Source organism: Micropterus dolomieu, linkage group LG07, assembly GCF_021292245.1.
Source record: "Micropterus dolomieu isolate WLL.071019.BEF.003 ecotype Adirondacks linkage group LG07, ASM2129224v1, whole genome shotgun sequence".
NCBI classification, from domain to species: domain Eukaryota; kingdom Metazoa; phylum Chordata; class Actinopteri; order Centrarchiformes; family Centrarchidae; genus Micropterus; species Micropterus dolomieu.
Genome location: NC_060156.1, coordinates 15,568,025 through 15,584,272, shown reverse-complemented (window position 1 = coordinate 15,584,272; position 16,248 = coordinate 15,568,025). Strand labels below are relative to the sequence as shown.

The window sequence follows — 16,248 nt, the reverse complement described above, 5'->3', positions numbered from 1 at the left end:
TGATCATCTTCAATTTTGCCTTCCATTGTATAAATGTAACCTTTTTAAGAATACCGTGACCGTCTGCACAAATGTTTGTCAAACTCACACCTCAGCAGCTTTGCAGACCACACAGTCATTCTGTGCTCTTGCACAACCACAGACCATTTCCTGGTTGATTCAGCGCTGTGTTTCACAGAGAAAGGTTTTAAATATTACCACATTTTGTGCTAAGCTGCTCCCTTAGACATGTTATACTTTGACTCACCTCCTGCCATCAAGCTGCCTGCTATGTTGCTACATAAAGGAATCTGTCAGAGTATGTTGCTTTGTAGGTGTAAAGCCACAGAGTTGATCTGCTGCTTAGCCCAACTGTCCATTGCAGGCATTAAGAAGCTAGTGATTATGCAAAGAAGTTTTAGCTGTAAAAATGAAGTGCCTGTTTAATTTTAAAGGCTTAATGAATTTAATTCAAAAAAGGCAAAATTATTCCCCACTGCAGAGTATAAAACATTTAAACAAGTTTTTTTTTTTTTTATAAACAGATCATCATAATTCAGTTAAACAAATAATTGAACTTTGAATTAAAAAAAACAAAAACATACAATACAACTTTATATAGTTATAAAAACTTATTTTTTTTAAAAATTGCATTTTTCCTCTTTGAGTTTCATTCCTCTGCACTGGCTTTGGTGTTCAGAGGCTGCTCTGCCCACAGAGATTGTTCGGTCTTCTTTCCTTTACTCCGGCATATCTTCAGCACCAGTAGCAATATGACCAACAGTGTGCCGATGACAACAGCTACGAGAATCCTTATCCAGGTACCTGACATGCATTCTGGCTCAAAGACTGCTTTAGCATGTCCTACAAAGAAGAAAACAAAGAATTCATTACTTTTGTCCACACACATCGTTTAACATGGTTTTCAGCCACTGATATTTGCTTGGGAGAAAGTGCTAATCACATTAAGATGTGCTTACCTTCTGCATAGACATTGACAGTCCAATTTCCGGACTTTTCCTCTGCAATCTTCCACCACCCACGGGACAGAGATGGGAGCCACTCTTCTACTGCACAGAAATACACGCCACTATCTTCAGGACCTGGCTTCAAAACTGTTAGGCTGAACTGGTTGGGCAAAGGGTGGTCATATCTTAGACAACCACCCTTCTCCACACTGTATTGTAGGGTACAGTTTCGGTAAACTGAGAATATGGGGCTAGGTTCAGTTTCTCCCCATTTCTGCCAAAACCACGTGACCTGGAACACAGATTTAATGCTGGATTGTTTGGCAATATGACAGGGGACAGTGAAATTCTGGGAACTGCTCACATTCAGCTCCTCTTCTTTCTTTACAATGGACAGGTTTTTTCCTGTGAAAGAGCATGCAGGTAAAAATACACATATTCCAAAGTAGAGATAACAAAATGTATGTAAAAAAATAAAAATAAAAAACACACACCACAACTAGGACAGCACCAGAGAAACTGCATGTGTGGTTGTGCAGCACAAGCCATAAAAATGCATGCAGACAAGCACACGTTCACTTTTCTACTGACTGTTAGATGAGAAGATTGATACCACTCTCATGTCTGTTCTGTAAATAAAAGACTACCACAAGCAGCGGGTTTGCCTAACTTTGCACAAAGACAGGAACCGGGAAACTCAACATCCATACAAAAACAAAGAGGTGTTGGGCCCAGTAGTATGATTGCCTTTTACACTTCCTGTTTTTGTTTGCAAGATACAACATCTTAACAGACCATTTTCACTGCAGTTTTCCAAGATATTTTGACTTTATTCTATTTAGTGTCCTAGTAAGCCATGTCAGTGAGAGAGCATGCACAATATCAGAGCCCTGGAACTGGGCAGCCATCATTAATACCGGTGGACAGAGCCAGGCTAAGCTGTTTCCCCCTGTTTCTAGTTTATGTGCTCATTTAAATTAAGTTGGCTACTCACGGTATAGCTTCACAAGCACCAAGCAGACAAGTGATATCAATCTTCTCGTCTGTCTCTTGGTAAGAAAGTGAAAAGGTGAATTCCCCAAAACTATTTAGAGACAGATGCAAACAAAACAGACACATTTATAAAGCTGCCTACAGAGTGCTCTGAAAGATGTAATCATACCTGGAACATGAACAGTCACAGTGATGGGGCCAGCACTGTCTGAGGCCTTTTGCTGCCAGCGGCTGTCATGATCTAGCTGGTATTGCTCCACCTTGCACTGGTAGGTCCCACTATCCTCCTCATGTGCCCTATGAATTCCTAGGTAGAAGCTGCTCTGAGTGGGTCTGGAGAGACGAAGCCGCCCCTGCAGGTCTCTGAGCCCCTGGTTCTCTGGGTAAATCGTCAGGCCTGTCGGATGAAGCTCCACCAGGGTATTGGTGGCGGAAGAATTGGGTCCAGTGTAGAGCCAAGCTAATTTGTAGGAAAAAAGTGGACTGGGTGCACCTGAGGTCATGTTACACTTGAGCTCCACCTCGTCTCCCTCCCAGGCAAACAGCAGCTGGTCCTTCTTATCTAAACGAAGGTCACTGGCTGGAGAATGATAGAGGGCAGAGAAAAGAAAATGCAGTCAATCTAGAATTAAATGTTTTGTCAAATTAGGTTTGTATAAAGCCCATGAAAAAAGTATTTCTATATATTCATGACAAAATATTCACAAAATAGCAGTCATAACTTTAAGTAATTCACAAAGGCTTTTAGCCCCATCGACTTTAAATCAGTGAGATAAGTATAGGATAAATAGACAAATATGGAAATGTCTCACTTAAAATGCACAAAACTTTGGCTGAACATAGTATGGTCATGTAGGACCCCATTGCTTATAATATGAAAATTGGTTTTTAGGGCCTTTAAAATGGTGTGGGCTGTATATGAAGCTGATGACATGTTAAGTGCTTAATGAAATCTGGAGACATTTTCCATGAGCTATTTAAAGATACACAAACTTACCAGGCTGAATAAGGGTTAGATGTGTAGTTTTGGACACTGGTGAGAGCTCATACCAATCACCATGAGGATCCTGTAGCCACTCCACCACCTCACATATGTATGAGCCAGTGTCTGAGATTTGAGCTTGCCGAATATTCAACTCAAAACAAGGGCCCTTAGTGCGTTTCATGCTGATCCGCTGGCTGAGGCTCGATTCTACCTGGGGTCCAAATGTTACTATGGCATCCTGGTCTGAGCTTACAATGGTCTTATTTTCAGCCTGTAGTTGCAGCAGCCAGGTGACAGCATAGCGAGAGGACGCAGAGGTTTCGGAGATAACTGAGCATTTTATTTCTATGTCAGTGTTGATATTTCTTGTCAAGGCCTGAGTGGGGCTGAGAGTGAGCTTTGTCTCTAGGAGAGGGAGAGAAAGGGAAGACATGTATGAGAAACAAGGAGAAATTCACAGTGCAGCTTTCTTCCTAAAATTGCTCTAGAGATGGCATGCAGCTTAACAAATCTCAGTGGTACCTGGGTTCTGCACACTCACAGCCAGCTGGTTGGATGCAGGTAGCTTCTTGTGTACATTCTCCAGAAAGACAGACACGCTACACTGGTACCTCCCTGCCTCCCTGTGGCTTGCACCGTTGATAAGAAGGTAGTGAATGACTTCATTCTTTTTGTTCTCTACTTTCAGCTGGTAGCGGTGCTGGTCTCCAGACCAGCTGATGGCACCATCAGAGTACAGTGTCAGAATGTTATCTAGGGTTGAGACATCACGCTGCAGGCTCCAAGTCAGTGTTAATGGTATGCGTGGCCCTCTGACCCGGCACATCAACTCCACATTTTCTCCTACAGGCACTCTGGTTTTGCGACTTATCAGGTTCACTTTCACAAATGAATCTGTGACAAAAATCCCAAATAGTCAACTGTGGCAAATAGGAAAGCAGAAACTGAGCATCGTACAATCATCATGTGATCATAAGTGTTAAAAGTAAAAAAGAGATGTGAATAAATTAGATTTACAAAGCATTGTCTTCTCTCAGTTATTCTCACACTTATCTTGTACATCATTTCTCAATTTAATTTCCTTCTTTAAAACAAGAAAAGGTTATTATGCCCATAATCATCAAAATGACACAAAACTTAAAGCATTAAGCAGTCTTGGCGCACAGTCTATGCAAATAGGGTATATGCAGTGAGGCACTCAAAAGTCGATACTTATATCATTTCGATGCATGAAAATGCATTTTCAAGCTTAAAGTCTGAAGCACTGGTAGTGAACCTCTTTACACCCTACAACACAAAAATTTTTTGGACAGAACAAAAAACATCCTTTTAGTTTTTCTGAGAGCTTTACTCATGGTCTGGCTCAAAGTGCAAAGTTTGCACTGATTAAAATCAAAATCAATTTTCCTCTTGGATGCATGATTGTGCATATGTCATGGCAATCTGCCCATTGGGTTTTGAAATGTCTTGAGTGCAAACTTAAAATGTATGCAGAGGTGAAATGGAAAAGGCTCCTCCTCTGTGGAGCACGAATGCACTCAGAAAGTGTATTCCTATTAGATTTTGATATGTCTTGCATTCAAATGGAAGTTTTAGCCCGATGGTGGTACTACAGGAAAGATCAGAGGGGTTGTCAAAACATTGGGAATAATCTTCTGGGAACCGTGAATATGCATTCTCAGTGTCATGGAAATCTGGCCAACTGGTAGACTGACCAACATCCACATCCTTGGTGTTTCATATATGGTGAAGCCATTGTATAGCGAGTAATCAAACATGATAAGAGGAAACTCAATGTGCAGGTTTAATCATAAATTTTATCTGGAATAATTTGTACTACACAGGTAGATTTAGACATATCTTACCCACAGGAGCCACTGTCACAGTTGTAGTCTGTGACTGGCTGTTGGTCTTGCTATTAGTATTCCACTCAGACACAGTACACTGGTAGACACCTGAATCAGAAGGTGTGACCTCATCAAGCTCTAGGGTAAAGGTGTCAGTTGATGGACGCATTGCCTTTACTTTGCGACTCATGAACTCCTTCGCTTTCGCCGTAACACCCTCCTGACTTAGACTGATGAGAGTGGTGAACATGGGTGTTGTGGTGGATGCTGATCTATGTTGCCAGGTGACGGAGAGCTGACCTTTGACCCCAAGCACTTTACAGGTGAGCTTCAACCTGTCACCTTCGTTCACACTCGGAGTGTTTTGCATTTCAACTGAGAGCCCACTTTCTGTGATGAGACAACAGACAGATGACAAGGGTGTGTTTGAGAGGATATTTTTAGAAAACACAATGACTTTATTATTCTTCACAAGAGATAAAGAAGATAAAACGTAAAATCAATGGTACATCCCACAGGTAACAAAATTAAACTCTGACTAAATGTCTTGTGAGTCTCAGTCAGTATGGGTTCACTTGCTGACTGACCTGTGGCTGAGATGTTGACCAACTTGCTGATGGAGTCCTTGGCTGCTCCCTGTGTAAAGGCCCCATCCTGGCCTCTGTCCTGAGGCCATGCCCTACAGATATACTCTCCTTGGTCATCAGTTCTAACAGGCTGCAATATGAGACTGTAATCTCTGTCTCCCGTCCGGGCTGCCCTAAGCTCGCCTTCTTTCGCTCGCACGCTATACTTGGGTCCTACAGACAGAATGCCTGTAGGGCCAATGCGGGCCAGCTCATCACTTCCCCTGAGCCAGGCTACAGAGAAGAACCTTTCCTCCAGGTTGTGTGTGCCTACGCTGCAGGATAGCGTTAGCTCTTGCCCCTCCTGCAGAGTTGTCGGCTGTGCCGAGACTCTCACCACCAGAGAAGACATGTCTGGCACCACCTCTACTCAAGGCAAAAAAAAAAAGCATAGCGAGACAAACACATCCTGCCAAGAAACCACAGTGATGCTGCATAGGGGAAGAGCAAAGATGAATGTGTCGACTTATCAAGATGTGCTATTAAATAGAATCAGTTAAATGTTAGAAGCGTCTAACCTCTGGCGTTGACATTCAGGGTAGTTTCCTCTGCATCCTTCTGTGTGATAACATACCAGGAGCGGTCAGGATCTTGGATCCACTCCTGAGCCTGACAGTAGATCCTGCCTTGGTCTGAAAGCTGTAACTGAGCCATCTTAAGCCTGTATGTGGTCTCTCCCATTTTATCTAAACTTATGAGTCCAGCTTGGTATCGCCCCTCAAACCCCTGGCCTGGGTTCAGTGTGAAATCTCTGTCCAGAGAAATTATAAGATGAGCATTGTCCTCGCCATCTTTATGGAGATACCAGGCAAGAGACAGATGGGTGTGCTGGATGGTGTTAGTGGAGGCTTGGCATGTTAAAGTGAGAGCATCGTCCTCATTATAGCTCAGTGAGGTGGACGAAGGTGATGAAACGCTTAGGGAGTTGTCAATCACTGTGGTACCGCATCAGCAACAGACACAAAGACATAAAAGTAAAACATTTTTGCCATCCTACATTACAGTGATGCAGTTACATTGAAAGGTATGTCTTAAAATAGAAAAATAGAATGGTGACTGATTACCTTTCACTGTTGTTTTAGCACTATAGATTCCATTATAAATCTGTTCTGTGTTGATTACAGAACATTCATATTCCCCTTCATCATGTTTTTCTAGGCTTTGTATCTCAAAGACGACTGAGTTTGAAGAAACATGTTTCAGAGTAATTTCCCCAGTTCTCACACGGCTGCTATACATAGCAAAGCTGAAGCTTTGGTCACTGGTGCTGATGATGTTAATTTCAAAAGTGGGATTTGAAGGCTTGTTAATACAGAATTCAAATTCTTTTCTAGTGCTAGCACTGGCAAAGCCACTCACATTGCAGGTGATGGAGAGCAAAGAACCCACCACACGATACAGAGGCCCAGCCTGTACTTCAGTGTGCACTCTGGCTTCTCCTGAGTGAACCACAGACAAAACACAGAAGTCAGTTGAATACTGCAACATTAACTGTTACAATTCAGTGTCCAACCTTTGTTCACTATTGCATTGATATGAAAAGCAAAGCTATTTAGCCTTCATGTGACTTTGCACATTGCAATAAATATTAACTTTTTACAGTATATGCTGTGAGGTATGTATTTATTATAAGCATCAATGAGGACAAGTGCCTGCAAATAATGGAAACGGTCTGTTACAGGACATTCAAAAGAAAGGAAGTGATAATTGCTGCCTTGTCAGTTTCATGGATTTATTTGCCATTACTTTGTTTGCCTACACCAATTTAATTGTTTTCAAATTATTAAAAGACAGACCGAATAACATAAGTGAATCATCAATTCTGAATCCTTGAGTTGAATCACAGAAGTCTTTGCTAAATGCAATTTCATGAAATGATAAAAATAGGTTACCAAAAAACACAGTGAGTATTAAAGTTTGATCAGATACATTAAACTTGATATGTATGTATTATTGGTTATTACTATCCCTTGTTATTTTTTAGTAGTATATTTAAGATGGACATAATGACACACAGACATAATGTTCCACTTAAAATGCCCTCAACAACACCAAGTTACTTTTCTTCACTTAACTTTAAAACTACATTTTCTTTTGTTCTTTTTAAAACAAGGGCATACATTTTACAAATATGATAATATTCTACCAAATTTCCAGTCAGCATGATCACTCACCAGAACCCATTTCAACAGCAGGAATTCAATGTACAACTTACCACAGTGCAGAAATAGTCCCAGACAGAATAACAAATTGACCCTCCAAAATGATTGCAGGGAACACATCATCCTGAACCCGCTTCAGAAGTACCACAGTGTTCACACCATAGCATCTGTGACGAGGCCCCTAGTAAGTCTTCAGATCCACCGGAGCTTTTACAGACACTGAAGTGGTTGCTTCCTGTAGGTACACGAAGAGGAAGTCTGACATATAACCTGCACGTTTCACATACCATTGCAGCATACTGTACTTTTAAATGTATTGGCATTGTCACCAATACTGTGGGTCAATAAAAATGTAGGCTACATGTTTCGGTGGTTTGTGTTTAAGTTTTTACCCACCAAATAGATTTGTTCCGGCCTCGATCTACAGTCTTATCTGATTTGGGTTAGATATATTTCCGTTGTCGGATAAAAAAACGCGCTGTCCTCGTTGGGGCTCATATGGGCTACATCACAAGGTTAGACACCATCATCAAATGTGATACAAAAAAACACCACCATTTACAAGCTGAAAAAGAAGGCGCTCATTTTAGCCTCAACCATAAAGTTACCTGAAATAATATGCAGTGAGGTGAAATAAATGCTCGGGTCTCTCCTGCAGGCAGATGGTGCACTCTATCGGCATCTTCAGAGATCGACACCCGTCCAGGTCTTACAAAGTTTCTGCCCTTGTCCTACAAACATTTTACCTTTCATTAATTTCAGAATAGCCGATAATGTGTGTAACTTCCGGTTTCCCAGAATTCGATTAGCTATTAATTGACATAATAATAGGCAATACTGGTAGGCTATTTACCCGATCAGTCTCGCGGAGATAAAGTGCCCGCGGTTGAATTGCGTTGCTAGGAAACAGCTTGGGTCCAAGTTCGACTTAATTCGGCAAAACATTTCTCATTTCACTCATTTGATGTGGTGTTGGAGACCAGCGAGGCAATACTGCCGCTTAGTGGAGAAGATGGAGGCGTCTGACTGCTGCAGCTGTGACTTTCACTTTCCAGCATCTCGCCCGAGCTTTACTGCTTGATTGAGTAAATACATGCTGGGGAATTTGCTGTAAGAAGAACAAGGTAGATAACCATCAGGATGGACGCCTCTGGGGTGTAGGACAAAGGTTTGTCTAGTAGTAGACAATTCTCTTTCTTCTTTCTTTCTTCTCTCTTTTTGTCGTTTTATTTTACCGGGGATGTTTCAGTGAGATAAAGATAAGATAAGATGACATAAGACTTTATGGATCCCTGAGGAGAAATTCACAGACAGGCTATGAGATACAAATAAAACATGAATGGGATATGAAATTAAATATATATAACATTTTAATGCCTTAGTCTTCATAAGAAAATTGTACACATATTTAGTGCAGAAGAAATCCAGAAATCCAACATGATCTATTATAGCTTTATGTATAAGGATGAATAATAAATACAATGTACATAATAATAGATTAAATTAGATAGTGATGTGATAGTGAATATGTAATTTATTATATATTGTTGTAGATAGCTATCAAGGAAAAATATGATACAAAATATGATTTATATTTATTGTTTATTTTTCTCAACTTTTCTTTATTCTTTGCTTGGACAGTTTTATGTCTTCATGCCTCTAGAAACAGTTAAATTAAGAAACTCTGAGGATCTGATTCTATTGCTCACAACCCATAGACACATACAACCTATGCAAAGGGGTCACAAGTAGACACTGCTTCACTTTAAAGGGCTCACAAGCCAAAAGGCTGTGAACCACTGCATTAGGGAATTAGTGGTTTTACTCAGGGGCGCCTCAGTTGTGGCAATGAGGGAAGGGCAAACGCTTAACATGATAATAGGATGCTGATTGCTGTTTGCACTGATCTCTATTTGGTGTGGTCTCGTGGAGGAGACCTGGCATCTGTCGTTCTGAGAAAAGAAGAAAAAAGGGCAAATTGAGTAACTTAGGAGGAAATTTACTCAGCACAAGAAGAGGAAGTGTTTAGTAACAAGTGTTGCTACATACGTATGTTCCTCTCAGAACAGGAATAGGAAGTATAAAGAAGACAGGAAAAAACAAATCCACATCTCAAAGCGACACAACTGCTGCAAGCGTAAACCACAGGGGTCTTTTTACAAGTGCAGGTGCATCCACACTAGCTGCAAACTGTTCTTCTTAGAATAGTGAGTTTATGAAGAGCCACTGGTTTGAAAGATGAGTGACTCACTGGAGAGGACTACAGACTGTCCCTTGCTGCCTCTTGGAGATAGCTCCAGCCCAGGCGAGGAGAGAGAGAACCTGACAGGCTCAAGTGAGTTACACTGGGAAGATGGAGGTCTACCTGTGGAGCTGCAGAGAGGAATGGAAACCCTGCGAGTGAACAGAGAACTGACCGATGTGGTGCTATGTGTTCAGGGATATGACTTCCCTTGCCATAGAGCCATACTCGCTGCTGCCAGCCAATACTACAGGTAAAATAAATCTAGTATTGGCTAACTCCATTGAGCTAGCATCGCTGGTTTTACTGAATGACTGTTTTTTTCTGTGCAGGGCAATGTTTTGCAGTGGTCTGAAGGAGAGTCATGAGGAGCGTGTGGAAATAAAGGGGTTGGACAGTGGAACCATGTGCTCTCTCCTAGAGTATACCTACACCAGCCGAGCCCTCCTCACACACTCAAATGTTCAGAGAATACTAGAGGCTGCCAGTCAATTTCAGGTAAAATGACAATTACTTACAATAAAAGTTAAAGAAGATACTGGATTAGTTTTGCTTTGCAGTTTCACCATCTGATACACACAGAGTTACTTGTAAATCTTGAGCGGATTATCAGCAACAAACACAAATTTTTTTACCGTTACAAATTGATTGCCAGTAAAGACAAAAAGTTGTACATAATTTGACTGTAATTGTCAAAGGAACTGATGTATTTTTTACGTGAAGTCACTGACTTCCAAAAACCTAAACCTGTTCCTAAGCCATTTTATTTTTAGCCTGATACATTTTTTACCTTATCCAATTGGCTGTGAAAGGGTTTTATCAGAATTGCAGTACTTTCTCACACTACAGTATCTAAGTGTGACCACATGGATGATCATGTGATTCTTCTGTGGAAGTAAAAATACAAACAACCAGAACTAGAGGTGTGAAGTTTGAACCCAACAGCAGCTGTTTACTCTTTATACAATATAGTTGATAGTCATGGCATTTTAATTCAGTGTCAATTAATTATTAGTAGTCAGTTGGCACACATGGCGCATCAAAGCCATGGCAGATGCCACTATGATGCAGAAACAGCTGTAAAAAGTATTAAAAATGCATAATATGATTGATTTATTTAAATTCAGAAAGACAGGTTCTATCACAGTGAACTACATTTAAAATCTTCAAGTTGTTCTGATCTTCTCACTTTAGACAGTTTCCCCATTCAGTGGAACAAACATCTTACTTAATGATGAGATGAGTAGCTCTGAGAGGGAAGTGAAAGTTGCCCAGTTGTTTACACTCAGGATCAGTTTTCCATACAGGCTTAAATTAACTACACAGCTGCACCACACAAAAGGGGAGGCAGGGGTTTGTGTTCCTATACTTCATTTTTGTGACGATCAATTTAAGTTTTAGATTTTGAAGACAAAAAGTTCACACATTCTGGTTTGTTACTCCTTCAACAGGCTCTTTTAGGGTTAGGAGTGACTTATTTAGGATTGAGGTTAGAATTACAATCACATTAAGATTAAGGGTACTGATTGAGCACACATGCCTGTAATAATATTAACTTTATTTGCATAGCACTTTTCTAAATAGGGTTTAAGTGATTATTGCTAAAACAAATAGAGAAAAACAATAAAATTGCTAAAATACATAGATTACAAGAAAAAAAATTAAGCAAAACACAAAATGAAATAGTAAAACAGTGATGAAGATATAAAAAATATGTTGGCTATTTTTAAGAGTTAGGGCAATAATTCTAAACTTGTATGGCCTGTGGCACCTTTCGGGTTTCTAAGGCAATGTTCCTGTTGTCTTGTCTATTTTAGTTATGCACACTTTTGAAATTCTAGTATTACTAACCATTTTTAAAAATCTCGTGTCGCATTATCTGTTTATCAACGTCTGAGAAACCCTGTGCATGCACATCAGCATGTTCACTCATTTGACAGCTTAAGATTGTATTCAATGCCTATATGCTGGCCTTATCTCTTGTAGTTTCTGCGTGTGGTGGATGCATGTGCTGCCTTTATGAGCAAGTCTCTGCACCTAGAGAGTTGTATTGGGATCCTGAATCTTGCTGAAAACCATGCCCTACCGGCTTTGAAGACCAGGGCTCAGGACTACATAACCTCTCAGTTCTCCCAAGTAGTCCAGCAGCAGGACTTCCTGGAGCTGCCAGCAGAGTCACTGGAGGTGATCCTGCAGAGGGACGACCTTGATGTGAAGTGTGAGGAGTGTGTTTTTGAGGCACTCATGCACTGGGTGAGAGCCCAGCAGGATGAACGCTATCCTTTACTGGCCAGGTTGCTTTCACATGTGCGACTGCCATTGTTGGAGCCTGCGTACTTTGTTGAAAAGGTGGAATCAGATGAACTGATTCGCCGTTGCAGTGAGGCCTTTCCTCTTTTGCAAGAGGCCCGCACCTATCACCTCTCCGGCAGGGAGGTCAGTATACAGGGAACTAATGTTATTTGGCAAAATCTACTACTATCCTATAAAATATTCCATATTACAAACTCCTTTTTTGCGGGTATTTGATTTTATGATACAATTACTGCTGTGTGTCATTGTTTTATTGTTTACTGTGGTTTGTACATGTATAACACATTTATAGGTGGTCTCTGAACGAACCAAGCCTCGCGTGCAGCACTTTCTATCAGAGGTGTTCCTGATAATTGGAGGATGCACTAAAGATGAACGCTTCATTTCCACTGTCACCTGTTTGGACCCCCTTAGACGCAGCAGGCTGGAGGTTGCCAGGCTTCCAATCACAGAGATGGAGGACGAATCCCAAAACAGAAAATGGGTGGAGTTTGCCTGCATCACTTTCCGCAATGAAGTGTACATATCTGGTGAGAGAAGGCTTAGTTGCTGTGATATGTATAGGTGAAAGGGAAATTGTTCAGCACCTACTGTTTATATATCTGCCAAGTTATTGTTTCTATATGTCCTCTCATCGAGTATTAATTTTCCTTGCATCTTCATCATGTAAACAGGTTGTTGTAAATGTTTCTATGATTCTGATATTTAAATGTGATGTTGTTTTAATCAGTGAATCCATGGTGTACCACTGAACAAAACAAAATGAAGACGTGAGATCATCTGCAGCAAAAGTTCATGTGGTTTTTAGGTGTTTCCCAATTTAGGAACTGACACCTCAGTCATGGTTACTTTAGTTGTTCAGCGACACGTATGCTGTGAATGTTCAGACTAGGTCGTGGGATTTTACATCTTGAATCAGAATTGTGGGTGGCCCAATGTAGAGCACAGATTTAGTAATTGCATCAGTGTTCTTGGACAAATGTCTGTATAGCAGGTGACAGTTTTCTAAAATGATCCTGTTGTTGCAGGAGGTAAAGAGACACAGCATGATGTTTGGAAATATAATGGCGCCCTGGACAAGTGGATCCAGATTGAGAGCCTGATGACTGGGCGCTGGAGACACAAGATGGCAGTCCATGGGGGGAAGGTGTATGTAATGGGTGGATTTGATGGAGTTCAGAGACTCGCTAGCGTAGAGGCCTATGATCCCTTTCACAATCGCTGGACACAGGTAAACATGAATGCTATATTAATGTGGTACCTTTGTGTAACTTTACACCAAATGTTCCTTAAAGCGGCCATAATTAATATTTTCTTAATAACAATAATTTCATGTATGTGAAAGGTGAGGGAAGGTAGAGAACAGAGAATTATAACCCTAATCTGCAGTTCCAATGAGCACTACAGAGCGTTTTTCAGCTCATTGTTATAGTTTCACATCCCATAACTTTACTAGTTTGGATTCCTTTCTTCGCTCTCCACACAAAGTTAGTGACAAGCTGGTGAGTAGTGCATTTGGCAGCTAAAGAGCCAAATACATCCATCAAGGGAAGACCAAAACAGAGCTACAAGGAGAATTAATACTGCACTTACATTTATCAGGTGGCAAAAAACACAACTCCATATGAATCCTAATGTTGTGTCATGTCTGCTAGATGTGGAAATAGGCAACTGTTTGCTAACAATCATTTGATTTCACAATTTCAACTTTGTGAGGAGGTGTCAATGTTGCGTTTACATTTCATAACAACATATTCCATGTCACCCAATACTGAATAAAGTAAATAAATTTATTATAATTATTATAAAATGAAAATAAAGACCTTTAAAACTTTAAAACTCAATTGATTTTGAATAATTTCTTAAATAACTTCACAAATTATTGTTTCATTTATATAATTTCCACAATTTTTGTGATGTAATTATTTGTAATTATAATTATTTATTTAACAACCTTGTTGTAACCTTAACCTTGTTAATTACAGTATTATTTATGTGTACATTTGGTGTTAAATACTGTACATTTGATGCTCCATAAAGTGTACTGCTTTAAACAATATTTAATATCACGTATATCCTGCTATGCCTGTTTGTCTGTACTCCATATACTTACTTCAATGCCCTTCTGGCTGTACTTGCAGGTGACTCCTCTTGCAGTCGGTGTGAGCTCCTTTGCAGCTGCAAGCTTTGACAAATGGATCTATGTGATTGGTGGCGGGCCAAATGGAAAGCTGGCAACTGATCAGGTCCAGTGTTGGGAACCTGGGACAGACATCTGGGAACTACGGGCACCCATTCCCATCGAAACCAAATGCACTAATGCAGTCACATTCAACAACTGCATCTATATAGTTGGTAAGTTGATGGTTTTGATTAATCAAGTACTGTACTTAAGGACAAATTTTAAGTATTAGTACTTTAGTACAGTATTTTCATTTCATGCTGATTTTTCTACTTCCAACTAATCCTACAATTATTTGATCTTTTTAGTTTCTAGTTACTTTACAATTTAAAACTTTACATACAAAACATAGGAGTTTATAAAATGTGATGCAGTATATTAAATAGTTAAACATAGCTTTACCTCAACCAACTAAAACCGTGAAATGCTACATTCAGATGAATAGTAATTCACACGAATAACAATCCAATAATATTCATTCACAGGGCATTTATCTGTGTTATCAGTATTTTGATATTTTAAATACATTTTAATGACTTGTGAACTTCTACTGAAATTGCAGGATAATTATTTTTTATATTGCTATACCTTTACTTGAATAAAGGATCTAAATACTTCTTCCATCACTGTACATTGGTGGATTTATATTTGGAGTATGGTTAAGTGTTTGTTGCCAAAAATATATATATATGAAGGGTTTCATTTCAAAATGAGATGACCACAGTGTAGACACAGTGTAAAGTAGTGTAGACACCAACTCTTCAAAAATTATCTCTAGCATTAAGAGTTCATTTGCAAAAACAGGTATCTCTGTTTTTATTTATTGTTCTAAATAATGTTATTTTGTGTGTGTTCTCTGGGAATTATCAATCAAACTGGTATTTGGTTATTAATTTTTAAGAATGGCATGAATCTGTTCTTGCAAATGCTGAATGTTTTTCAAGAACGTGCTCATCTGTCTGGTAAATTGTTTGAGAAACGGATTTGCATATACAGTAAATAAATGGGAAGTGTATGTGTATATGTAAAAACCTTATGTTACAATTAAATTACTCATTCTCTGTCTGCTTCCAGGGGGTGCCATGCACGCCATGTACCGCTACTCGCCTCTGTCAGACTCCTGGTCCCTTGTGACCCGTCTGGGGGAGAGGGCAAGCTGCGCCATCGCCGCTTGTAACAACAAACTTTTCATCACTGGGGGACGGGACAACAAGAACCAAGTTATCTCCACAGTGATGTGCTGGGACGTTGGCCGGGGAGTGCTGACGGAGGAGTGTGTTTTACCTATGGGCGTGTCGCACCATGGCAGTGTGACACTCATGAAGTCCTACACACACATACACAGAATAACACCTACTTCAGAGAGCCAATGACACATGCTTCTGTGAGGAGGACATTATTGTTGATGAAAGAATGGATTGAAAAGGAAAAGTGAAAGAGTGATGAAAAGGGGGATTGTTTTTGTGTATATAACTATGTTAATTTTATGACACTTTTAAATATGAGGAGTTGGTCAATAGCAGCCATGTTATATTACAGCAGCAATTGTTGAAACTTGATTTTATAACAGTAATAATAGATGAACACAGAATTGGTTGAATACCAAAAAATACAATGTTTCATGGCTTTTACAGTTAAAAATCATTAACATAAAGAATACAAAAACGTGCTATGCTGTAAAACGTTGCTGACAGAATGGATGTGATAAATTACATAAATCCATATTAATAACTAAAAATATGCATATCAACACTATAGGTGTGACTTTCATTGCATTGAGGAACCAAACTGAAGCCCTATAGGCTAGCACCTGCTGATTTTTATTCACACGCGCGCGCGAGCACACACACACGCACACACACACACACACACACACACACACACACACACACCATGTCTTTGTGACAGTTTGTCTATTTTCCTGTGAACACTGCCATCAAGTGGTGAACAT

General features: G+C 39.9%; 2 protein-coding genes across 10 annotated transcripts; one reads left to right on the top strand and one right to left on the bottom strand.

The window, feature by feature from the left end:
* Positions 1 to 517: 517 nt before the first annotated feature.
* LOC123973382 (immunoglobulin superfamily member 3-like) lies at positions 518 to 8,541 on the bottom strand. 4 transcript variants are annotated; one of them, XR_006825611.1, is made up of 13 exons: positions 8,414 to 8,541; positions 8,169 to 8,291; positions 7,614 to 7,795; positions 6,463 to 6,837; positions 5,917 to 6,333; positions 5,360 to 5,764; positions 4,791 to 5,162; positions 3,448 to 3,819; positions 2,938 to 3,330; positions 2,110 to 2,520; positions 1,312 to 1,352; positions 960 to 1,049; positions 791 to 843 (listed from the first exon to the last, which is right to left on the bottom strand). XR_006825611.1 is itself a non-coding variant. In XM_046053348.1 (12 exons), the coding sequence occupies exons 3-12, from the start codon at positions 7,681 to 7,683 to the stop codon at positions 650 to 652; spliced, it is 3,099 nt and encodes a 1,032-aa protein (XP_045909304.1). In that variant the 5' UTR covers positions 7,684 to 7,795; positions 8,169 to 8,291; positions 8,414 to 8,519; the 3' UTR covers positions 518 to 649. The 4 variants fall into 4 exon arrangements, 3 of the variants coding, with proteins under 3 accessions (XP_045909304.1, XP_045909303.1, XP_045909302.1); XM_046053348.1 differs by lacking the exon at positions 1,312 to 1,352 and having other exon boundaries at positions 518 to 843; positions 8,414 to 8,519; XM_046053347.1 differs by lacking the exon at positions 8,414 to 8,541 and having other exon boundaries at positions 518 to 843; positions 960 to 1,239.
* Positions 8,462 to 16,047, top strand: klhl6 (kelch-like family member 6). 6 transcript variants are annotated; one of them, XM_046053355.1, is made up of 8 exons: positions 8,462 to 8,728; positions 9,855 to 10,055; positions 10,135 to 10,300; positions 11,789 to 12,238; positions 12,408 to 12,645; positions 13,144 to 13,346; positions 14,257 to 14,470; positions 15,372 to 16,047. In XM_046053355.1, exons 2-8 carry the CDS (start codon positions 9,946 to 9,948, stop codon positions 15,668 to 15,670), a joined length of 1,680 nt encoding a protein of 559 aa, XP_045909311.1. In that variant the 5' UTR covers positions 8,462 to 8,728; positions 9,855 to 9,945; the 3' UTR covers positions 15,671 to 16,047. The 6 variants fall into 6 exon arrangements, with proteins under 6 accessions (XP_045909311.1, XP_045909312.1, XP_045909309.1 ...); XM_046053356.1 differs by having other exon boundaries at positions 9,851 to 10,055; XM_046053353.1 differs by having other exon boundaries at positions 9,769 to 10,055.
* The last annotated feature ends 201 nt before the right edge of the window (positions 16,048 to 16,248 follow it).

Coding starts and splice junctions, on each gene's coding strand:
- klhl6 (XM_046053353.1), top strand. CDS start 9,799: ATGAGTGACTCACTGGAGAGGACTACAGACTGTCCCTTGCTGCCTCTT. Junction 10,056..10,134: donor GCTGCCAGCCAATACTACAG/GTAAAATAAATC, acceptor TTTTCTGTGCAG/GGCAATGTTTTGCAGTGGTC. Junction 10,301..11,788: donor AGGCTGCCAGTCAATTTCAG/GTAAAATGACAA, acceptor TATCTCTTGTAG/TTTCTGCGTGTGGTGGATGC.
- LOC123973382 (XM_046053346.1), bottom strand. CDS start 7,683: ATGATGTGTTCCCTGCAATCATTTTGGAGGGTCAATTTGTTATTCTGT. Junction 6,838..7,613: donor GGGACTATTTCTGCACTGTG/GTAAGTTGTACA, acceptor TGGTTCACTCAG/GAGAAGCCAGAGTGCACACT. Junction 1,353..2,109: donor TGTGACTGTTCATGTTCCAG/GTATGATTACAT, acceptor GCTCTTTCACAG/GAAAAAACCTGTCCATTGTA.